Genomic DNA, 24,598 nt, shown 5'->3' with positions numbered 1-24,598 from the left:
CACCTGTCCTCTCCACAGACAGCCGGCTCTAGAAGGACCCTCTGAGGCTGGCCACCTCCGGGTAGGACGCCTCCACCCAGGGGTGCTTTGTTTCCAACAGGGGAAGCGTGCAGGGTACTGGCGGACCCTCAGTACTTTCCACACTTCCGTTCCCTCTTCCTTCTCCTCCTCCACTGGCCGTCACTCCTGCCAGTCCAGCTCGCAGTGAGCCTGGGCTCTGACTCCTAAGTCAGGCAGGAGCAGCCTCAGGCCCTGGCCCAGGAAGAGCCACAGCCGCCCTAATATACCTTCTGGGGCACACAGCCCTCCAGCTCCAGCAGCTCTGGCCAGCCGTCGTATTTATTCACATCTGGGTTGTTCTTTAAGAACTAGAGAGACAGAAGAGAGACACTGACAATGTTAGGACTCACGCCTGCATTTACGTTGTGCTTTAAAACCTAAATGGCTTCACTTCATCCTCGCCACTGCCCCATGAGGGGCATGGGAGGGTTGGATATTTCCAGCCCATTTCACAAATGGGTAAACTGAGGCTGGGGAGGGCAACTTGCCCAAGGTTTCAGAGATGAGATCAGAGCCTAGTCACTGCCTGTCATGCCCTGGACTGGGGTGGGGGGGCGGGGGCTGGTACCAAGCATGTGGGGAGTGGTGCTTGAAGAGCTTTAGCCCCTCTAGGACATCCCAAATAATAATAAGAAGAAGAAGAAGAAGAAGAAAAAGAAGCATCCTAGCTGCAAACTATTATATGTAGAATGGATAAACAGCAAGGTCCTACTGTGTAGCATAGGGAACTATATTCAATATTCTGTGATAAACCATAATGGTAAAGAATATTAAAAAAAGAATGTATAGAATGTATATGTATAACTGAATCACTTTGCTGTACAGCAGAAATTAACACAACATTGTAAATCAACTGTACTTCGATAAAAAAAAGAAGCATTCTAGCAATTCATGAATGCTTGCTCTATGCCAGACACAAAGCACCTTCTGTAATTAATCCTCACAATAGCCCTAAGAAGTGCTCGCTGTTACCATCTCACCTTACAGATGGGGAAATTGAGGCACAGAGAACCAAAGTAACTGCCTATGGCTACCCAGTTGGTAAGTCGTGGAACCACTGTGTAATATTAATTAATATTAATAATAAATGTATAAAGAGAATAAAATCAGTTAAGATTGGGTTTAAAATGCTCAGGCTTAATTTACGGAAAAAAGAATGTAAATGATAAAATCTACAGGTGGGATTATTGTGGCTAACCCTTAGGAAGGAAGAATAAATTCTAGATGCTGCTTCTCTGAAACCCCATTTCCCATGTGGGAGAACAAAAAACAGAATGGTTTTAATCACGTCGGGGTCTTTGGTTCATTTTTGGGTGATGGGTTGCAGTCAGCTGATCATAGACATCAGGCAAAAGGTGGTGCTGACTCTTCTCTACTTACGTGCTTCCTCTCTGCTGTAATTGGCCCAGTTTTGTTGGGTCTGGAAGAACAGCGCCCGCCCTACCTCTTCCTAGAGAGTCCTGCCCCTGACACCTTCCAAAGGGACATTCTGGAGCCCCAGGCCCCTGCCCCCTGAGTTCTTCACCCAGAGGGTATAAACAGAGGGTCCTCTCCTTTTCTCCTTTAGCACAAGCTACTTTGCACTATTCCTTACTTTAAAAAAAAAAATTTATTTATTTTTGGCTGTGTTGGGTCTTCATTGCTGCATGTGGGCTTTCTCTAGTTGTGGTGAGCGGGGGCTACTCTTTGTAGCAGAGCATGGGCTCTAGGCGTGCAGGCTTCAGTAGTTGCAGCATGTGGGCTCAATAGTTGTGGCTCTTGGGTTCTAGAGCACAGGCTCAGTAGTTGTGGCTCACGGGCTCTAGAGCACAGGCTCAGTAGTTGTGGTGCATGGGCTTAGTTGCTCTGCGGCATGTGGGATCTTCCCGGACCAGGGATCGAACCCGTGTCCCCTGCATTGGCAGGCTGATTCTCAACCACTGCGCCACCAGGGAAGCCCTGTTCCTCACTTTTTAAAGTAATTTCTAATTACCTGAATATATTCTCTTGTAAACACACACATACAAACCAGGTCAGCATTTTCCAGACAAGGCAAAACCCCTTGCAGCCCACTCTAGCCTCCCCCGCACCTCCCTGGAGCTCAGCACGAGGCTTCTTGATTGTCCCTTTTCTGCCTCCCACAGCCCCTCCCCCTCCATGCTGCTGGGTCTCTTGTCTGATTATTGCATTGGCTTCCTGCCTGCCTTCTGACTTGCGCCTCTTTCACAGTGCTCTCCATGCACAGGCAGGGAGGCCATTCTAAAAGCATGAGGACAGGAAATCCTCGGGGAAGCTGCAGACCTGGATGAGAAATGCATCCCTATTACTGACAAGCTGGTTAAAACTTCTCCAAGGCTCTGGATCCTTGTCCATGAGATGGGATGGATGCTCATTGTACCTACCTCGTTGTGGGTTAAATAAGATCCTGCAGGTCACTTGCTCAGCCGTGCCTGCACAGAGCAAGCACTTGCTGAATACTAGTCTTTCTTGTTCTCAGTCTGATCTGGTCACTCTCCCGCTTAAGCCTACCATGGCTCCCCATTGCCTCCAGGACAGAGTTCCCTTTCCTCAGTGGTCCTATATATGTCTGAATCATTGACCCTTAGCTTCCCGTCTTGGATCTGGGCAGAACTGAATGTCCTCACCACCAGAGACTGGCCAACTTCATGCTGGGGAAGCCTGGCCAGTTCTCCCAGGTTTTGGAATTGCTCTGAGCTGGGGATGCACAGATGGCGATTGTCCTGCAAGGGGTGCAGGGGAGAAGGTGCAGCATTTCCTTGGGGCCCCCAACCGTCACTGACTCCCCCTTCCTCCTGTGAATGCTCCTCAAACCCCACCTCTGGACGCCTCCCAGGTGCACTCTGCTCAGGCCACGCCTGGGTAGTGACTGTGTAGCCCAGATCATGGACCCCTCCAAACTCCCTCCGCATACTCAGGGGGGCCCTCCTGTGTCCCCTTCTTGGTGCAAGTTCACCCTCTCCAAGGGAACTTAGAAGGGAACTTGGGGCTCCCCTGGCGCAAACCTGCCCCTTTACAGGTGGGGAGACTGAGGAAGTGGGGGAGGAGGGGATCGCAGCGGGGACCAGAAGCTGGGCATCCCACTCGCTGCTCTGGACTCTCCCCCTGGCCCATCATGCGAGCTTCACCTCCACATTCCTTTCCCTTTCCTCCATGCCTTAATTTCCTTTCATCCTTTTTTTTTTCTCCTTTTCCTTCTCCTTTTTGGTACTTATCTATGTATCTATGTATTTATATATGACCCACCTGGTCAAGGCTGCTTCCTGCTGGGGGATTAGCCAATCAGGCCACCCTGATCTCCGGGGTGGAAGACCGCTGGGTAGCCCTCCTCACATTGCCCCCTGTGTCCTTTCCAAGCCACCCCAGCCCTTGTCTGTCCATTCCTGGCATTGTCCCCCGCAACTCCCATCCCCTCCTTCACTGGGACAGGGAGGCTGCCAGGAACTCACCTCCTCATAGGGGCTTTTACTGTTGAGGTCTCTGGCCCCTAAGAAGACCCAGCTGTCCCGGAAGCCCAGCTGCTTCGCGTAAGTGCTGCCCAAGTTGGAGAAGAGCTTCCTGATTTCATCATTCATCCTGCAGGGGACCAGAGAGGACGGTGAGCTCGGGATGGGAGAAGGGGGAGCGTCTCAGGCCCTTGGCTTACCCTCCACCCCTCCTCCAGCGAGGGCAGCAGCCTCTCCCGAGCTCAGGAGAAACAGGGTGGAGTGGCCAGGACGCTTCACTGAAAGCCAATCCGAGGGGCTGGCAAAGAGTTACAACGGTTTTGCTTCTGTTTGCAAATATAATACACGTTCACTTGGAAAATATGGAACTTTACAAAGTAACTAAAAATTACTTAGTTTCACCCCCCCTTGACATAATCATTGTAAAATTTTAGTATATTTCCTTCATGTCTTTTTTCCCCTGTGCACTGTGGGATTATACCAATTCTTTTGTAAACTGCTTTTTTTTTTTTTTTTTTAACTTAATACTAAAGAGTGAACATTCTTCCGTGTCCTTAAATATTTTCTACATCATCATTGCTGATGCAGTATATCCTCTTTTATGTACATATAATAATACGTCCTATATCGCCATATATCATGATTTCTGTCACCAGTTCGCTATCACTGGACAGGGAGAGTGTGTCCAGTTTTTCACTCTTGTGACCATGGCTGTGATGAACCCTCCAGAACATCTCTTTGTGTGCTTGTCTGCTTGGTTCCTTAGGAGAAGGTGTCAGAAGCTGGAGCCAGCAGGATAGTAGGAAAAGGACTTGCAGCTTGGAAGTGTTTGATTCACTTCTCCCCGTGCCCTGGCAGGCGGAGGTTTCCACTTACTTGGTCCCCGGGTCATCGTAGGAGGCCACCAGCACCAGCATGTCCTCTGGAATTTCTTTAAGGAATTTCACCAGGAGGCTAGCATCTGTGGGAGGAAGGAAAAACGACGTGCTGGTCATTTAGGAGAAAGACGGCTGGTCATTCTCATCCTCTCCTATGGCCCTAACGATCCAGGAATGCCCGGGCAGCCTGACACTGAGCTCCATCTGCACAGCGTGAGGTCATCTTCATTCAGCTGGTCTGGGGTGGGTTCTGGAATTTGAAAGTTTCCCAGGCGATTCTGCTCTGCAGCTGGGGCAAGAACCATGGTGTAAGGGCCCTTGGAGGCCTACCCCCCCCCCAAGGGGACCGAGCACAGTCACCTCTCAGGAGCTCCACTGCCCCTTCTACACTGTTTAAGATGCACCCAGCCTGTCTGTGCTGCCTTTAGAGGGTACACCCACTGGGCAACTCGGGCCACTGAGAGAGAACATGGGGCTCCCACAACTCTCCAGCTTAGGTCAAGGAGCAAGGCTCCGTTCGCATCTCTAACGCCTGCCTGCACTTGAGAGATCTCTGGATTGAACACAGAGCAGGTCTGGGGACAGCACCTGGGGAGGCATCAATGTGCAGCTTGCCTCAACGACATTGATTTTTTTTCTGTTGTGCTTATTTTTATGGTCACCTTCCATGCATAAAAAAAGATAATGGCTTTCTACTTAGGGCAGTGATATAATTTCCTTTTAAGATATATTTATTTAGGTTAAAAAAAAGTGAATGAGCTGATTTAAAAGAACACAGGAACAGTGCAAATAGTACTCTGGATAAGGCATAACTTATACAGAGGGCTCTTGAACACTGGAGGAAGTATGGGCAAGATCGGCCTGGTGGGCAAAGCAGGGGCTACATCTGTCAAAGGAGAATAATTAATAGCCCTGCTCAGAGCATTTCTGTAAAGCTCAGATGTGACGATGACTCTGGGCTTGCAGTAAGTGCGTTATAACAGAATTACAATTATTAGCAGGATTGGCTACATAATTTTCAGGGCCCAGTGCAAAATGAAAATGTGGGCCTTTTGTTGAAAAATTATTAATAATTTCAAGATGGTGAAGGCAGAGCATCGAATCAAGTTTCTTCTAAGCAAGGGGCCCTGTGTGACTTTCCTGCTCACAGCCTGCATGCCCATGAAGCTGCCCTGATTCTTACTATTCTGTGGGTATCCCTTGGATTCAGAGGAAAAATCAAGTCCCCCAAGCAAGGCCAGCCACCAACTTGCTCTGTAACACGGAGGCCTCCAGTCAGTGACACAGCAGCCCTTGAACTCTTGAGACAAAAAGTGGGAGCTCTGAAAGTACCATTAATTTGTTTGAGCCTTCAGCAGATATCAAGAGCTGGCTCTTGTCTGGATGGACGGTGGATGTTTGGAAAAAATGAAGTGTGCCTTCTGATAACTATCTTCTCACTTCGAAAAGTCATCTTTTTTTTGTCTTCTGTGGGAAGGGGCGACTTGTTCTCAAAAGGCTTCTGTTTCTTGTTCCCCATCAGCCATGGTTACATTCAAGTTTATGATAAGGCATTATAAAACTTGGTTTATCTTTTTATTTTTTTCCCTTTTCATTTGGACAGATGACCTCCTTGCTTCTGAATCACATGGATGGAGTGAGGGAAGAGGGAAGGGAGATGAAGCGTCCCTGGGCTCCTCCCCCAGCCAGGCTGGGTCCCTCCCCCTGATTATTGCAGGTTATCATTTAATTCTCACATCCAGCTTATGAAGTGGAAGTCTATGGTTACCTCTATTTTATAGATGACAAAACCGAGGTTCAAGAGATGTCACCTGCCTCAGGTCAACCAACCTGAAATCTCTGACTCCAGAGATGACCTTTTCCATAACCTGGTCCCAGGCCACCCTGGAGAGAGAACAAATGAAGTTCCCTGCCCTCGGCCCATGGCCTGTCCCGCTCTCTCCTCACCCGTCTCCAGCTCTGTCCTGTACCAGGAGGGGCTTTGCATGCCTGCATGTGCACACCCACCCTGCCTGTCCAAGCTCTGTCATTGCCACCCTCTCCTCCAGCAGCAGCTGACCCCCGGCCACCCCTCAGTCCTATGGGTGTGTCTGTAGCATGGGGGGCACACCTGGAAGAGGTCTGCATGGGCCCTGATGCAGGCTCCAGGTGGGCACGTCCTCTGGCCCTGCAGACCCTATCTGTGAGGTGGGACTCGGCTGGAAGACGGCCATCGTGGGAAGCCCTGAGCCCAAGACACAGTCCCGGCTCCTGTCTCTAAGGATGCTGTCACAGGTCACCTTCTGAACACCTTCCCCCGCTGTGACTTCTGGGCAGCAGACTTCCATTTCCCACATTTCAGCCCCTCCTTCGTTTGTAAAGCCAAGAGGGCTTCCTGCTCTCTGCTGCTTGGTGATTTCTCCCCTTTTGGGCTCACATATTTAGGTGGGTGCAGTGAGGTGGGTTTTCCCTGGAGACAGAGGCAAAGGTGGGAGATTGAGGATAGAAGAAACCAGCTGATTGGCAGCAGCAGGGCCTTTCCATTCTGCGAGGAGCTTCTGGGGTGAGGGGTCTCATGCTCAGCGCCCTTGATGCCCGAGCCCAGAGCTGGCCCTGTGATTGTGGGGACACAGAGGGACACTGAGTCGAGCCGGGCGCCGAGAAGGAGGCTGAGCTCAGTTCATCTATCCTGGCGGAAGCCAGTCCCTGCAGGGCCCAGACCTCTGCTGTCTGCGAGGGGCCACCCTGCTGCTTTTTTGCTCCTGCTGAGGCTCCTGTGTTGGTGGGGGGCTGGGTTGCCGGCTGGGCAGCAAGTGGCATATTGGGCCCGGGACTGATTCCACCACATTTGGAAGATGTCTTGAGCGCTGCGTGAGAGTCCTGCCTCCACCCACAGCTTTGCCGGGCGGCCTGTCGGGGAGGAAGCTGCTGGTGGGGACTTAGGTATCCGGGCCTCCAGCCCAGGTGAGTCGGTGGCCTGTTGCTGGGCCGTGCTAAGGACAAGGAGGAAGTGACTTCCTGAGTAAGGGGTGTCCATGGGTACAGAGAAGCTCAGAAAGCATGTCTATGTAGAGAGAAGAAAAGACATCTGCAGAAAGATGCAGAGAGCTTGGAGCCTCAGAGCTGTCCTTTCTGGGCCTCGGGAGGCCTTGTCCTGTCCTTGGGCTCGATAGCGACCCTGCGGCTTTAAAAAAATACCTTCTACCTAGCAGAGCAAACTGGGCCCCATTCCCTCCTCCTCAGCATTTCAGTGCACATGTGCCTGGCCTCCCACTGCCAGCACCAGCATTTCTTTGCCTGAAGGTCTTCTCCGGCCTCCACATCCTCCTTTGTACCCTGGGGCAGGCCAGAAGCGTGGAAGTGCCAAGGAATAGGGGTAGGAGCACCCCAGCTCCCTTGCCCCTCGGGGTGTCTCAGGGCACATGTTCTACACTGGCTGCCCGCAGTGATCCATGGCTCCGTAACGCTCTGCACTGGCTGCCTTCCTTTCCCCGGCTCACTCCCCCACTCCCTACTGACGTTCCCTGAGATCACCTCCTCCCAAATAAACACCCCACTTGAATCCTTGCCTCAGGATCTGCATCAGGGAGCGCACAGTAAGACAGTAGAAAGGAGTTTCAAAGGCAGCAGGACGGCCCTCCCCACTGTGCCGCTTTCTGATTGGGTCCCTGGAAACAAGAGCCAAACTCTCTGGCACCCAGGTAGCCTCTTGCCACAGGAAGGAGCTCAGCCTGCCCTCGACTTCAGTGCCAACAGAGGTGCCTACCTCCAGAGTACATGTCGAAATATTTCTGTGTCATCACCTTTCCCGTGGTTCCTAAGGGATAAGAGAGCAGAACTATTATTTGCCGCAGCATGTCATTCTGTCTGTCATTTTGTGGAGAGTGGTTACTCTGTAGTCTAAGGTCTAAAAGTAGAATAGAATAATAGTGGAACAAAATTAGGTCCTGTAGGGCTTCCCTGGTGGCGCAGTGGTTGAGAATCTGCCTGCCAGTGCAGGGGACACGGGTTCGAGCCCTGGTCTGGGAAGATCCCACATGCCGCGAAGCGACTGGGCCCGTGAGCCACAGCTACTGAGCCTGCGTGTCTGGAGCCTGTGCTCCGCAACAAGAGAGGCCGCGATAGTGAGAGGCCCGTGCACCGCGATGAAGAGTGGCCCCCACTTGCCGCAACTAGAAAAAGCCCTCGCACAGAAACGAAGACCCAACACAGCCATAAATAAATAAAATAAAATAAAATAAAAAATAATAAAAAAAATTAGGTCCTGTAGAAAGCATGCAGGACTAAATTAGGTGCCCAGTAACCATTGGGCTGATCTGAGAGGTACTAGCACATAACGGTGCAGGGCCTCTGGAACTGAATGGAATCCAACCAGTCTGGGTTTGTGATCTGCCCTGCCACTTCCTAATGCACGACTTAGCATTTGACCTCAATTTTTGCATCTGTACCATGGGCTGTGGGAACTAAATGAGATGTATTTAAAATATATGCATGTGAGATAAATCTTACCTATAAAATAGTAACTAAAAAAACTACAACCATCATTATTATTCTCATCTAAATAGGAACTCTGCAATTTGAGTGTTCCAACTCTTGAAGGCAAAGGGATTTGCAGTGGGCTGAAGTGTACTCAGTGTCCTGAGTCCAGTAATCTGGATTGCCTTGGTGGGCTTTGCAAAGGGTACAAATCCTACAGGGAATCAGGTGTTCTGGAGGAAAATTGCAATTCCTACCTTTGGCCACTGGATGGGGGTGTTGCAGAGGGGATGGCAGCTCTAGTTTCGCCTTCACTGCCCCCTCCCCCTAATTCAGTTGGTAGATTTGATAAGAGGGTGGCGACAGGGGCCTGGGTAGTGGCAGCTCTCCTGCCCGGTGGGAGCAGGCTCTCATTGCAGTCCCCCCTGAATTCTTGGAGCCACTAGTGTCCAAGCCCCTCCAGACACTTCACCTGGGGCTCTTGGGAAGGAATCTATGAAGCCAGTGAAACTACTTTTGTGATCCTGTGCATTTGTGGATTTTTCTGGAACTGGGGGGGGGGGGGGGAGGAGGTGTAGTTTGAACAGTTTCTCAAAGGAATCCCTGCCATCTAAAAGGTTGAGAAGTAGCAATCCTTTTGTTGTTCTGGCTGGTTATGTAGATGAGGACCCTGAGGCCCTGAGAGTGATTTGTTAGACTTTCCCAGCTGGCATGCAGTAGGCGCTGCGCATGTGCTTGGACACATTTCTAGTCTAGCGGGTAGTTTCGCTGAGTGATTAAGACCTGGAGTTAGCCAGAGCCAGGTTCAAATCTAGATGATTCTATTGGCTGTGTATCCTGGACAAGTTGCCCAGCCTCTCTGAGCCCCCATTTTTTACCTGCAGAACAGGGAAACTGAACAAAGCTGCCTTCTAGCATCGTGATGAGGGTCAGTGAAATAGCTAGCACACAGTAAGTGCTCGATAAATGTTAGCTCTCAGTGTTATCAGTGGTTGTTTTTATCTTTGGGCTTTGCGAGGGATGGGGAAGGAGGCCTCCATCTGAGCCCATCTCCTGGGAGAATATTCAGGCGTTTTCTCCCACGGTGGTCCATCTGGGGGAAGAGAAGCCCAGCAGGTTTCAGCCAGGTCGGCTGCAGCTGGAGCCCTTCCCTGCCCTCCCCACTGTGGGGTGAGTGGAGACTGGGTGGGACAGTTGATGTAAGTGAGGCTGCTACAGTCTCCTGGGGCCTGGCGTGCCGGGGGTGCTCTGAGACCGTCTGGAAGGGGCCAGCAGCAGGGGAAATCAGGCCTCCCTCTCCTTCTCAAGACTCTGGAGGAGGAGCGGCCCCCCTCAGCTTCCTGCCCTTCCTGGCCCACACCCTTCCTGGACTCCCAGGAAGTTGACCAGGGCTGTCCTCTGACCCCTGTCCGGCAATGCTCCTCCTTTGTTCCAGGCTTTGACCTCTCCCCTGACGCAGCAGGCTTTCTTGACAGACGGGAAATGGGTCCTCTAGGAGCAAAGGGCCAGGATTCCAATCCTACCCTGTCACTTCCTAAGTGTGGTGGTGTGGTCACACTGCACACAAGCTTGAACCCTTTTTCTCCTGAGTATCCATTGTGCCCTTTTTCCATCTGCCCTGACCTTTGTCCCAGGAATAGCTCTTAGATCCAGGCAAATGGCCCCTGTTCCCCAGATCACGTAAGAGCTGAAGGCAGACAGGAGGGGCTCGGCTGGGGCCACACCGCCTGGTCCTTCTCGGCCCCTGTAACCTACCCCCTCCTGAAACATGTCCCTGTTCCTGGCTTGGCCTGCAGTTGGCTTCCTGTTCATCACCTGCTGGAGATGCAGGGTTACTGAGACTGTGGGCCTCCCTGGGTCTCCCTGCCTCTAGCCTCCCTACTCCAAGCTCAAAGGAGGCTTCAGGAAAGCAGGGCTGGGCCCTCAGGCCCTGCTCAAAGCCTTTCCAAGGCTCCCTGTTCTGCTCTGCTTCAGGTCCACACTTCTTAGCGGGACACTTAGCCCCTCATCCTCTGGCCCTGCTGGTCCCCCAGCCTCACCTCTCACCACCCTGCTTCTGTGTTATAGCCAGAGAGAGGCTGTGTGGACCCCCAAGCCCCTCTCCTCCTTCTTCCCTTCCCTGCGCCCTGCACAGTGTTGCCCCTGCCTGGAAGGAGCCTCCCTCTTTTCTCCTGGTCAACCCCTACCATCCCTCAGGCCTCAGCTGACCACCACCTCCCTCTGGAAGCCTCCTCCCCCGACTACCTCCGCTGCCAGCTCTGTGTCCCGATCCCAGAGCTGTGTTTCCTTTTCCTTCATATGTGCTCACCACCTTCTGATTTTTTGTGAACTTCATGGGCGCCCACAGGGGGTTGTCAAGCCTGGGTCTGTCCTTCTAGTTCACAGGTGACCCCCAGAACCCCATACGGGGCCTGGCCCACAGTAGTTGCTGTGGCTCTTTGCCGACTGAGTGAATGAAGGCATGCACTCAGCTTGTAATCTCACATTGTCCCCTATGGTTTCATGGGTGTTGGTTTAAGCCCAGACGGGGTCACGTTTCAGAGGAGCAGCGTATCCTCCTGAGACAGGTGCACCTGGCAGGGACCTGGCCATGACTGCAGGGCAGACCAGCTCTTTTAGACCTGCTCCCACAGGCCAGCCAGGCTTCAGAGCGTGGTGGGGGCCGGCGCGGGGGGGGGGTGGATCGGCAACTCACCGTTCACCAGGGCGATGTTCAGGCCTCTGCCCACGTTGTTTTTCACAGGACTCATGATCCTGAAGAGAAAGAAGAAAAACAAAATACAACAGTTGGTCCCGAGTGCGGAGTGAACACTCTGGAACTCTGCGAGGGCCCACATGGTGTGATGCCGAAGCATCAGGAAACACACGGAATTATCTGGGCCATCTGTTTTCTCCTGGAAACGAGCGGTGGGCTGGATTATCTGAGGAGTCTCTCATGGCACGTTTGGACCAGAAGAGTCTGCCCAGGGAAGAGGGAGGGTCCCTGCCCGGGGCTCGGAGGTGCTGGAGGCATGTCAGCCCATGTCCCCAGGCTAGGCGGAAGGCAGAGCCTGGAAAGTTGCTCCCGTCCTGCCATGTCTGGGATCCCCAAGTGGAGCCCAGCTGTGTTCCTGCGGCCCAGCATCCATACCCCGTCCTCTGGTATCCTTGGGAAAACTGTACTTCTCCGTCTCAGGCCAGGAGGTTCTCAGCACTGACCTCTCTCCCAGGCCTGGACAAGCCGGTATCCTGTGCCCCTGGTCACAGTGATTGGGCCAGTGTGGTCATGTGACCCAGGCCAGCCAATGAGCCCCAGCCCCGGGACTTTTGCGGGTTAATTCAGATGGGAAAGCTCTTCCCAGTGGGGTGCTAGACAGGGCTGTTATGTCAACCCAGCTGGTGGCCTCCCTCCTTCACCACATGAAGAAGTCCATTTTCAGTAGAGAAAACCGAATCTAATGACAGAGGAAAGCAGAGCTGAAGGTAGTGTGAGAGGGAGCCCTGATGACTTGGTTTGAACCCCTGGATTCAGCTGGTGCTGGAGCCCACTGCCTCTGGCCTTTTGGGTACGTGAACCAGTAGGTTTCCTTGTTTTGCCTAAATGATTTGGATCTAGGTTCAGAATCCGTACTAAAACACCTGTCTCTGGCTTCTTTTGTAGGATGAACTTGCTGTCCCAGAGACTTTACTACCTAGAAAGCCTGGTATATAGTCTTTCTCCTGTGCCTGGGTAGAAGCCCTGGCACCTGCTGCATCTGGGCTTTGATACCTGGACCTTGATCTTGAACACTCCCCTTAGGCATCCCCCGTCATAGGAAGCCCAGCAGCTTGGCTATCAGACAGACCTGAGTTCAAATTCTGGCTCTACCAAGGGTTAGCTGGCTAACTGTCTGAGCCTCAGTTTCCTCATTTTTACAAAGGGGAGGATTATCGCCCCACCTCCAGGAGTGCTGGGGGATTGAGCGAGACGATGCTGTAAGGTGTCTAGCAAGGTGCTGGCACATTTGCAAGATGTTAGGATTATTATCATGTGTGACCCAGCCACCCAGAGTAAAAGGAAGCATGTCGAAGGTGTGGTCTGGTCTCTAGGGCCTGCCCTCGAGGCCTCTGAACTTGCTAATGAGTGAATTAATGAAAGAAAAGAAAAGAAATGCCAGAAACTTACGTTTGGCCTTCAAAGCACATGGAGGGGCCCACGACGTTGGCGGCCCCGCTGCTGATTTTAAACGCAAAGAAGTTGTCTGGGCAGGATTTGCTGAGGCCACACTTGGTCTTCACCAAGCGTGAAGCTGGGGAGGGAACGGAATAGCTTTGGTGGCGGCAGCTAAGGAAAGGGCCCAGGAGGAGGAGAGGGGCAGGGACAGGGGGCCAGCTCAGGGGCTCCTCCAGAGATGCCTTCCCTGACCACCTAGGTCTGCAGATTTACCCCTTTCTGTGCTCCCACAGTGTTTCCAACAACCCCATCAAAGGCACGGGACGTTGCGTGTCTGACCACCCAGCGTTCATTTCCGGGTTTCCCCGCACAGCCCCAGCCCTGGCACAGCTCCTGGCTGCCCGCAGGCCTTCGGTAACTGTGTGCGGAACAGTGAGTGGTGGTTAATGACCCGAGTCACCGTGATTAAGGGATTCTCTTGAGAACCTTCTCTTGAGACATGGCAGCCTTTTGAGCTCACAGAGGGCCCTGTTGACAAGCTCCTGGGGGCCCAGCATGGTGGGTGGGAGCGCTTCTCACGAGCCAGGTTCCCTTGAGCCAGTCTTCAACCTCCCTGCAAATCTGCTCCTTCATCTGTGAAATGGGCTAATGATGGTACTCCTCCACTGGGTTCTTGCGCGGGATTAATGAACTCAGGTTAATGCTCAGTGCTTATTGGCTATTCTTCTTATCACTCATTTCCGGAGCACTTACTTTGGGCCAGACCCTGAGATTCAAAGGTGGTTCTGGAACTTCCCTCCCGGGGCTTAGCATGGTCCCTGGAACCCACTGAGGACTCAATATGTGGGACCTCTGATTATTGTGGCTGCTATTAAGACCTGCATCCTCTCCACACGGCCCTCCCAGGGCAAACTCTGGAGGCCTGTGAAAGGTGGGAGAGGCAGATGCGGCCCCAAACACAGCCGCTGAGATGTCACCCGCACTTTCAGCCTGGCAGTTTCTAACTTACATTCATGCATGTTGTTTTAACACCACCTGGCAGTTCAGAAGGTGCCAGGAGGGAGGACTGGGTAAAGAGGGAGTTAGAGAAAGTTCATGCAAAGGGAGAGCAGTGATCAGACAGCCTTTCTCTCCTTCAGCCCCCGCGCCAGGCGTCTGGCTGAGCCGTGCCAGTGAGTGCTCGGAGCAAACCCACAGGCTTCCCAATAGACGCTGGCACACGCCAGGGCCTTGCTGCCTGCCAGGCACTGTGGCAAGCCCTTTATCTTTACTGTCTTGTTAAATCATCCCCATAACTCCTGTGCCTGCCATATAGGAGGCACTCGATAAATCTTCACTGAATGAACACCTAGAGCATCTGGGCGGGTCTGAGCCCAAGCTGGGAGGGTGATTAGGGTCTCCAGGGCCTAGAGGGAGCCTTAATGGGAATCAGGAAAGAGCGTCCCTCTGGGGGGACACAGCCCGCTAGTGCCAAGCTCGGCGAGCCTGTGGTGCCTCGGGGTGGGTGATGGTGCCCCTTCTTCGGAGCGAATGCAGCCTGCACCACAGGGCTCCCCTGGTGGAGTGGGCGGCCTGATGATCTGAGCAGAAAGCCCATCCCAGGCTCTCGTCCCCACCCCGAGTGCCAGTATACAGGTCTGGTGGGTGTAACCAGAGCTCCACCTGGGACACTAACACCAGGGAGTGAGGGCTGGGAGTGGAGACACCCCCAGGTGGCTCAGGAGAGGGATGGCTGGAGATGTGGACCCGACGCCCCTACCCCTCCCTCTGGACAGAACCCCCCCCAGAGTGGCTAGTTGAGGGTGAGGCTGGGAGGGGTCCTCTTCTCCTATGAGCCTTGGGACTCCACCTCCGCCCCCCCAGAGAGCCCAGTTTACTTTCGAATCCAGAGGTTTTCACCTTGCCAGAGGGGCTGGGCCAGGCTTCGGGGACCACCCGGGAGTTTGCCCAGAGCCTAATCAACAGCAGCTGAGTCGGATAAACCCCGTGTCAACAGGCTGGCTTAGCAAGCTTTTCCCAAATTGATTTTCTGACCATCCAGCCTTCACGGTCAAGCTACTGGATGCGGGGGAGGAGGCCCAGGGGCCTCAGTCACTGGGAGGCAGGGGATTTGCTCTGTGGGTTTGGGTTTCAGGGGTTTCCTAAGCTGCCCAACCCCTCTGGGTACCCAAGAGGCTATTGCTCAGGGCATGGAACTGAGCACTGGAGGGGAGTTGCAGTCAGGGAACTCGGGCCGACTTCAGTCATCTGCTGTGTGACTTGCCAGAAAACTCTCCCTTTCGCTTAAAAGTGCCAACTGTAAAATGAGGGAGTTGGTTTAGATCAGGGTTGTCAAACAGGTTTTCTCTTCAATGTTAACGGATCTACTATTAAAGGCTTAATGATAAAGCCTTGAGGCTACCTGTGGGCTTGGAGGGAAAGAGTGCTGGGATGGATTGGTGATGTCTACTGTGGGAACCGGTGAAGGTGAGAGGCAGCACATGTGCTTGGATTTGCCTTCCCCCCAGCAGGTGACGTCTGAGTGTTCAGCACCAAGATGCTGTGTGACAGTGTCTACTTCACAGTGTGACTCAGGAGGCTTCAGTGAGACAGGGTTCAGGGTGTGGGGTGAATGGTTTGTGTTGGTGCACAGTCTTTGCTCTCTGCAATTCCGCAGGTCACGGGGGCTCCCATGCCCTTTTCTTTTCTTTTTTAATATTTATTTATTTGGCTTCGCTGGGTCTTAGTTGCGGCACACGGGATCTTTCTTAGTTGTGGCATGTGGGATCTAGTTCCCTGACCAGGGATTGAACCCTCGCCCCCTGCATTGGGAACATGGAGTCTTAGCCACTGGACCACCAGGGAAGTCCCCTCCATGCCCTTTTCAGTCAGGGAAAGTCCCACTCCCCGAGCTGCATCCCCCTTCAGTCACCACCGTGTTGGTGTGGAAAGGGGGACTCGGAGGTGTTGTCTCTTGTAAGGAGGTGTTGAGAGGGTGGGCTCTGGATTAGATGGGGAGGTTGACTCTCTCCCTGCCACTTACAGCTGCATTGCCTTGGCCAAGAGATTTCACCTCTCTGAGCCTCAGTTTCCTCATCTACAAAATGGGGATACTTACAGCATCCACATAGGGTTGTGGTGAGGATTGCATGAGATGCCTGTAAAGTTCTGAATACAGTGTCTGGCACACAGTAGGCACTCAATCACTGTTACTGTTATCATCACCATAATTGTCCCTTCCTTCCACCTTCTCTGCGCTTCTCTGCACTGTTCAGACGTCTCAGCACTCCTGCCCTCCCAGTGCTCTCTCCACTCCCCACACTTGCGTCCCTGACTCAGCAGCCAAGTTCTCCACTGGAGCCCCAGCATTCCTGCCCCTAGGCCTTTGCACAGGCCAGTCTCTCCTCCACAAGGCACAGCTAAATAGCCGCCTCCTCCCTGAAGCCTTCCCTGACCCCTTCCCATTGGAAGCAGGCGGCCCTCCTGGAGCCCAGGGCATGTCGCCCCACCTCTCTTGGCACATATGGCCCTTCTGCCCCCTTAGACTATCAGCACCCCCTTCTGTTTGCCTCTGGGGGCACCTGCGGTGCTCAACATGGCCCTGGTACTTTGGAGCAGGAAACATAAGCCAATTCTGGGGTCATTGCAATGATGATAATAAACACAGTCCGCATCCTTGGGGCTCCCAGCCGGGTCAGGGGATGAGAGAGGGGGGCAGGGTGGGTGCAGTCCAGACTGCAGGCTGGGGGTGCTGGGGAAGGGAGACAGTTGAGCCCCCCATGAGTCCGAATGGCTGAGAAGGGGCCACAGGGCTGGGGGCTTTGGAAGGCACCATCAGGCCATGGAAAGAGTGAGCCGGGCAGACTCTGGGAACCAAGTTTTTTCTAGAACCTTCAGGGCTGGGACTAGAGACCCTGGAACACCTCACCCTAAGGGAAATGGGGCTGAGTCGACACTCACGGTTCTCCTTGTAGAATGAACCTGTTGGAGAGAAGACAGCATCTGGTTAGAAAGTGCTTTGGGCCCCTGCACAGGGTGGATGCTGGGGGCTGGGGGGTGGGAAGAAGGGAATTCAGACAGGTGTTGGCCTGGCCAGGTGCGGTCCCTGTCCCGTGGCAGGGGTTGAAATGAGTTGAAAGTCCCATCTGGTCTGGAAGTCCTCCCTAATTTGCCACTGTCACCACTTCTCTCTCTCACGCGCACACACACACACACACACACACACACGCACATACACACAAAGCATGCACAGATGCACACACACGTATGCAATACACTTACACATGTGCATAGACACACACGTGCGCGCGCACACACACGCACATACACACAAAGCGTGCACACATGCAATACACTTACACACGTGCATAGACACACATGTGCGTGCATGCACACACACACACACACACGCACACAGAGGACTCTCTCATTGGTTAAAAAGAAGCAGACCTCTGTTGCGAGGCCCACTGGACTTGGAGCCTGACCGTGTGTGACCATGTGTGAGTTTTCTCCTCTGGGGCTCGGCCTCCTCGCCTGCGCAGTGGGGGCCATCACACCCACTCTCGCCGGCTGTGGAGAAGAGCCAGTGAGAGGCGCCGAGAGCCCTGGCCCCCGGGAAGGACGGGATGGTGTGGCTGTCACTGCTCGGGCCCGGAGCGTCCCTTCCCGACTCCCGCAGCTCCGAACGTCTGAACAGGCTTCACGTCTTAGCTGTGCCGCGTCCCGCTCATTTCTGCGGTTCTACGTCCGGTCTCCCAGCAGCTGGGTGCTAATTCCTAGAGGACAGGGCCCCCAGGGGACACAGAAATGCTGGCGAGGAGCAGGGGAACTCTCCTTTTTGGGGGACACCCACACTGACACACTTTCCGTTTGGTCCTTGAGAAGCTGTCCCCCTACCCTTGCCTCCAAGGCCCGAGGGGTATCACGTGTCCCAGGCTGGGCCAGTTATAGCGTTACGTTCACCTGGAGTCGGAGCCCTTCTCGGGGTTGATATGTGGCCCCGGGGGAGAGAGAAGCATCTTTCAGCTGAGCTGCAAGGTGAACATCCAGAGAGCTGGTAGCCACCATGCCTGCCTGGGAGAGAAAGCTGCCCATGGAATGAGGTTAACTAGCAAGGAGCAGAGCCCAGGGACACAGAGATAGACTCTGGGGCCTTTGTCGGAGCCCCTAGATCAAGCCACACCTAAAGTCTGATGCCATGGGCTTCCCAATGACCTGACTCAAAAGACATCCCATTTTGTTTAAACCGCTTACAATTGGGTCTGTCACTCCCGTCTGAAAGAACCCTGCCCAATTTATGAGGTAAATCAGAAATTCCTTAATCACCTGATTTCTGTGTCATGGACCCCTTTGGTGATTTGGAAAAGCCTATGAACTCCCCTTAGAGTAAATTTATTCCCACTTCTCTTGAGACACTCAGCACTTCCTACTCTACCAGACGGCAAGTTATTAAATGCATAAAATAAAATAGATTGGATTAAAAAGGAAACCAACTATGTATCAAGATAATAATAAAAACATTAGAAAATTTTGTGCTATAGTAATATATGTGCTTCCATATTAATGCATGAAATCATCAGGTGGGGTGCATGCAACCAGGTCAGGAGTGTTTGAAGTAAATGAAGGGTCCCCTTTCCGTGCCTGAGCACACCAGTGGTTTTGGATGGCTGCCTTTCCCACTGGTTACATTTCCTGCCACTGTAAGCATTTTGCAAGACTCAGGTCATGTTAATGCACTTCCATTTTTGTATATTCTATACAGTAAGTCCCCTACATATGAATGAGTTCCATTCCGAGAGCACATTCCTAAGTCCAATTTGTTCGTACGTCCAACAAAGTTAGCCCAGGTACCCAACACAATCGGCTATATAGTACTGTACTGTAATAGGTTTATAATACTTTTCACTCAAATAATACATAAAAAGCAAACACAAAAAATAAAGAAAACATTTTTAGTCTTACAGTACAGTACCTTGAAAAGTACAGTAGTACAGCACAACAGCTGGCATACAGGGGCTGGCATTGAGTGAACAGGCAAGAAGAGTTACTAACTGGAGGAGGGAGAGGAGGTGGGAGACGGTAGAGCTGAAGGATCGTCAGCAATAGGAGAAGGAGGGCAAGCTGCATGTGACAATGTATGCCAGACACGTGAACTAACTCACGTGACTGGAGCTGGGGCCACGTGTTCCTCATTCTGGGGTCTTTGGGACCTAACACAGAACAGTTGCTTGATGATCGTTGGGGGGAGTGTTGATTTGTCAAACCCCAGGTGGTTGAGTTCTGAGAGGAAAACAACATCTGGGGGCCCCTTTCAATTACTCCCCTCTCCCACCCCAAGCTGAGGTTCTCTTCTCTAGAGCTTACTCCTGAGCTCCCCTCCTGCTCTGAGCCTCCTGTGCTGGTCTGGCACATTTCCTCCAAGTACAGCAGCACAGCCAAGTCAATCTCTAGTCTGTAAAAGTAGGGCCTAAGATATGTATCCATATAAATCATCCTGACCTGGGTGCGGGCCATGCTCGACAAGAAGCACATGAGGTAAGGGCCCTCTGAGGTTCCACTGGGGGAGTCTGTGTTAGAGGCAGGGTGATTGGCTTCTCACAGCTGTGAAGCCATAAGCTGGTCTGGGCCACTAGAGGTTATTATGTTTGATTATGTCGATGGAGGTGGTTCTTGGTCTTTAAGGAGGACGAATCCAGAGGTAGAAATTCCTTCCCTTTCTCTCCTTCCTTTGAAAGGATTTGGATCTGGGAGACCTGTGTTCTCACTGCTGTTCTGACATCTACAAGGGACATTTGGACAAGTTTCTTAATTTCCCTGAGCTTCTCTTTTTCTCGGACTACACATAAAACCACAACATGAGGTCATGCATGAGTTCAGTCCACAAACATACCATGAATCATCCCATAGGGCATTTGTGCAGATTAAATGAGACCATGCATGTAGAGCAGCTAGCATCCATCACCCATCCAACCATCATCCATCCATCCACCCATCATCCATCTAGCCATCCACCCATCCATCCCTCTTTCTTTCACTTATCAAATGTTTCCTGAGCATCTGCTCTGAGGTGCTAGAGAGATGGATGTACACAAGGCAAAATTCTGGCCATCAGGAAGCTCACATTCTATGGGATGGGGATAGGCAACAACCAAGTAAACAAATAAACAAACAACCTAATGATGGATGATAATGATGTTCTGAAGGGAATAGGCTGACATGAAAGACTCTAAACTAAGAAAAGCGGGTGCAAGTATAGCTGGGGTGGTAACGGAAGGCCTCTCTGAGGCAGTAACATTTGAGCAGAGGCTTGAAGGCTGAGAAGGAGCTGGCCACAGGGAGGTCTGAGTGAAGAGGGTTCCAGGCTGAGGGAACATCAAGTACAGGTGGAAGGCACTCAAGGCCCGGGCAATTTTCTCCCTCCCTTCTTTTCTTCTTCCCTCTGTCCTTCCTTCTTGGGTCACATTTCCAAAATGGCCCTTGATGCAGGCACATGTTCTGGCCAGGGCCTTGGGACACTTCTCTGGCCCCCATGGGCTCCCAGCCTTCCTGACAGCCTGGGGGTTCCTCTTCTCCCACCCTGAACGCCTCGGGTCCCAAGGGCAGTCCTCACTTTGCCATGTCTGGCCACTTCCTGGGTCACCCAGGGATGGAATAGATCCTTGGCCCCTAGCCCTGGTCCATAGGCCTTGCCCCAGTAGCGAGCTCCACTCACCCATCCAGCGGGGCAGGCGGTTGGTTTTCATGTTGAAGTTGATATAGCTGCGGACAAAGACCCATGTGATGACCAGGCAAAAAATGAGGGCCAGGAGGTGAAGCAGACCTGCAGAGCAAGGAGATGCTGCCATGAGACCGCAGCACCAGACCACATTGCAAGGCCAGGCAGCAAGACTACATGTGGGTCCTTCCCAAATCCCCTCAGTGAGACCACATCCTGTAGGTCGGGACCCTGCCCACACTGTGGACCAGTCCACGGCCTGCATGGCGAGGCCAGTGTGAGTCTACGTGATGACCAAACAGTGAGATCATGCTGCAAGGTTACATGGCAGTGTTCCCCAAAGTAGGGCCGCTGGGAGGGAGGGTTAGAAATGCACCTTCCTGGGCTCCACTTAGCGCTCCAGAGAGCATCTCTGGGGTGAGGCCTGGGAATCAGCACGCTGAGGGGAGGCCTGAGAACTGCGGCAGGAGAGCAGGAGGCAGGTGAGCCCCGGCATGGGAGGCAGGAAGGCTCAGGGCGGCCATCTGCCGCTGTGTGGCCTCGGGCAGGGGCTCAGCACCTCTGAGCTGGGGTTCCTCAGTCACAGAGCAGACGGGGCGATGCCCTTGCTGCCGAGCCCGTGGCTTGTTGGGAAGGAGGTTATAGTTGTCGCCACTAGGCAGCCTCCAGGGTGGCTTGGGGGTGGGGCTGGTCTCCTGTATTTTCCATCCACTCCCCCCGAAAGCCACCACAAATAACACACACTTCCACAGTGAAGTATTGCTCTCTGTAGGAACACGCGCCAGCCTAGCCGACGCGGCCTCCCCTGCCTCACAGCCGTATTGCTCCCCATCCCTTCATGCATCACTGAGGAGGAACTCCACACACATGGTGGACCACCAGAGCCCCCGGCCGCTCTCCCTTTCCTCACTCTTCCGGCAAGGCTGCACCACACCTCCCACCTCAAGGACTCTGGTGGTCCCACAGCCTTGGGTGTCAAATCTAACCATCAGGCCAAGTTCCCTTGCTCCTTGCCTGACCTCCCTCTCCATCTATGGCCATACCACCCTGAACACGCCCGATGTCGTGTGACCTCCCTCTCTGCACCCCCCTTGCTCCTCAGCCCTGAATTCAGCTGTGGTCTCCTGCTGGTCTCAAGCTACTGGGGTGGGGGAGAAGGCCCCCTGGATCCCATGGGGCGGGGTCAGGTCTGTGGGGTCCTCGTCTTCTAGGGCATCGGCTCACATTATACGGCGCTCATTTTGTGTCGGGTACTGGGCGAACGGCATTTACACACATTATTTCAGTTCATCCTGACAGTAACCCTCTGTGTTGTACGTTATTGATTACCCCCATTGTACAGATGAGGAAACTGCAGCTGGGAGAGCTGGTCACTAGGCTAGTAAGTGACAGGGGGGACCTGAACCCGGGGAAGTAAGCTGACTCTAAAACCCGTGCTTGGGACTTCCCTGGTGGTGCAGTGGATAAGACTCCACGCTCCTAATGCAGGGGGCCCCGGTTCGATCCCTGGTCGGGGAACTAGATCCCACATGCATGCCACAACTAAGGAGCCGGTGAGCCTCAACTAAGGAGCCCGCAAGCCGCAACTAAGACCCAGTGCAACCAAATAAATAAATCTTAAAAAAAAAAAAAACTCATGCTCTTCAGGGAACTATATTTAATATCCTGTGATAAACCATAATGGAAAAGAATATAAAAAAGACTGTATATATGTATAACTGAATCATGTTGCTGTATAGCAGAAATTAACACAACATTGTAAATCAACTATACTTCAATAAAAATAAATAAATAAAACTCGCTCTCAACTTTCTCCTGGTGTTTGAAAATATAAATGAATTGTGTCAGTTTCCTGTTTGGTGCCTCAGTTTCCCTACCTGTACAAAGAGGGTACAGTATGAGGGTGTAGACCAGAAGGCAAAGGCCTCTCCTTGTGCCCAGGCTTGTGGTTTGAGGATTCTAGAATAGCCCTCCTTGAGGCAAATATTTTGTCTGTAATTGCCAACCACAGTGAAGTATTTCCAAGATAGGGTGAATCTCCATGATCCCAGCCAGATGGGGCCATGGTGCTGAAGTTTCTGTAGTCCTTCAGCCTTGAGGCAGGAAGTCACCTCTTATACTCTTGCAAGCTCTCCCTGTATTGGTTTCCTCCTGGAATTCTGGCCTGACCAGTTGAGAACAAATAAAGCCAAGTGACCTCTGAGTCCAGGATGGGCAGACACTGCTGGCAGAAAAGGATTTCCAAAACCAGTTTCAGACCTCAACCTTGAGGCTTAGAATCCTCAGAGCCTGGCCCTACCTGACACTCTCATTCTGTCCAGGTGAAGAGTGGCTTGGGGTCAGTGTTCCTGTGGAGAGAAGAAAATAAAATTGGAAACTGGTATCTAGGGTCTGAAAGTGAACAAGACTGAAGATGAGGAAAGGGTACCTAAAACGGAAGGGATCATGGTCCTTTCAGTTTTGTTCCTCATCATCTGCCATGTGTTCCTTCTCTGCCTCCACCTCTTCTTCACTTTTGCCCCTGTAATTTTGTATTCAATTCAACATGCCTTTTTTGAATGCAGAGATTAGGAAGCAGAGGAAGATGCAGTCTACCAGCCACTGTCCCTGGAGGATTGATTTATTCACTCATCCATTCATCTGTCCATCCATCTTTTCATCATCCATCCATCCATTTGTCCATCCATCCATCCACTTGTCCGTCCGTCCGTCTGTCCATCCATCCATCCATCCATCCATCCATCCATCCATCCATCCATCCATCCCTCCATCTACCCATGCATCTATCCATCGTTCTGTCCTCCAGCCAGCTGAGAGACATTGAGCTGGCCAGCCCCAGTGAAACCGTTAGGGAGCAGAAGCTCAAGTGATCTTTGCTGATGGACCAAAATTCAGAGTAATAGGGACCCACATAGCACAGGTGAGCTTGCGCCAGGTGCCATATATGCGCGATCACCTTCAATCCTCATAGCTCCCCACTTTAGGGGTAAGTAAGCTAAGACTCACCATTGTTAGGCCCACAGTCATTCAGCTTGCAAGGGTCAGGGGCAGAATTTGGATGCAGGTCTTGGCTGCTCAATCCCCACAGGGAAGCACTGCCAGTGTCTTTTGTCTCAGAGGAGAGTTGAAACCGAAGTTTCCTCCCTTCCTGAGTCCTGGGCCGGGGTAGGGTCAGCCTCAGTCCCACCGCTCCGCTGTGCCACCCCCAGGTACCAGTGACTTGGTAGCGTTGAAAACCCTCAGGAGGTCTCTGGAGTCTAAGAAGAGGGGAGGGCGGGGCTGATGGTCGCTGTCCCGGGTCTCAGACCCCCCCGTAGCCATCTGGAGGGTCTCTGACTGCAGTGACTTGCTTCCACCACTCTTCCTGCACCTCCACCCCAGAATCCTCTTTGTCCTAAGAATCCATCTCAACAGGCACTGTGTCCAAAGCCCAACTGCCAAGGATGCAGACAGGAGACAAAAGACCTGGACAGCACCTGGCCCCGAGGCGGTCGGGCTGGGTCAGTCCTTGGTATTTCAACAACAGCAACAGCAAAGGCAAACCCACGTTTCCTTCTGAGAAGGATGAAAATCCTCCCATCCACCCTGGCCCTACCCGACTAGGACCTTCCAGGGGAGGAAGCTGAGCTATCACCTGGCCTCACCCACAGGGATTTTGTAGAACTTTCAATTTCTGAAATTCGTATTACCAACCTCTTTTTAGATACAAAAATATACTGTGCTCTTGAATGTTCTCAGGATGTGACCTACAGTCCAGGAGCCCAGGCCTCTGGATGAGGCTTAAAGGACATCCTGTGGGGTCCCCCATGTGAGGAGGAGCCAGGAGACCCGGGGGCTGAACAGGATGGAAAGACAGGCACAGGGTGTGACAGATGAACGGACAGACATGGATATTCATGGAGAGAGTGTCACGGAGACAGAGGCTAGAGAGACAAAA

At 52.6% G+C, this 24,598-nt stretch overlaps 1 protein-coding gene across 1 annotated transcript; it reads right to left on the bottom strand.

Moving 5' to 3' along the window:
* Positions 1–154: 154 nt before the first annotated feature.
* Positions 155–22,973, bottom strand: FAM3D (FAM3 metabolism regulating signaling molecule D). The gene is made up of 9 exons (XM_007192355.2): positions 22,961–22,973; positions 20,655–20,766; positions 17,910–17,923; positions 12,981–13,104; positions 11,532–11,590; positions 8,127–8,177; positions 4,380–4,464; positions 3,507–3,633; positions 155–368 (listed from the first exon to the last, which is right to left on the bottom strand). Exons 1-9 carry the CDS (start codon positions 22,971–22,973, stop codon positions 279–281), a joined length of 675 nt encoding a protein of 224 aa, XP_007192417.1. The 3' UTR covers positions 155–278.
* Positions 22,974–24,598: the final 1,625 nt, after the last annotated feature.

This window comes from Balaenoptera acutorostrata, chromosome 10 (assembly GCF_949987535.1).
Source record: "Balaenoptera acutorostrata chromosome 10, mBalAcu1.1, whole genome shotgun sequence".
Lineage (NCBI taxonomy): Eukaryota > Metazoa > Chordata > Mammalia > Artiodactyla > Balaenopteridae > Balaenoptera > Balaenoptera acutorostrata.
This window is presented reverse-complemented; position numbering and strand designations above follow the sequence as displayed.

Coding starts and splice junctions, on each gene's coding strand:
- FAM3D (XM_007192355.2), bottom strand. Junction 8,178..11,531: donor GAACATCGCCCTGGTGAACG/GTGAGTTGCCGA, acceptor CTTATCCCTTAG/GAACCACGGGAAAGGTGATG. Junction 4,465..8,126: donor TTTCGACATGTACTCTGGAG/GTAGGCACCTCT, acceptor TTCCTCCCACAG/ATGCTAGCCTCCTGGTGAAA.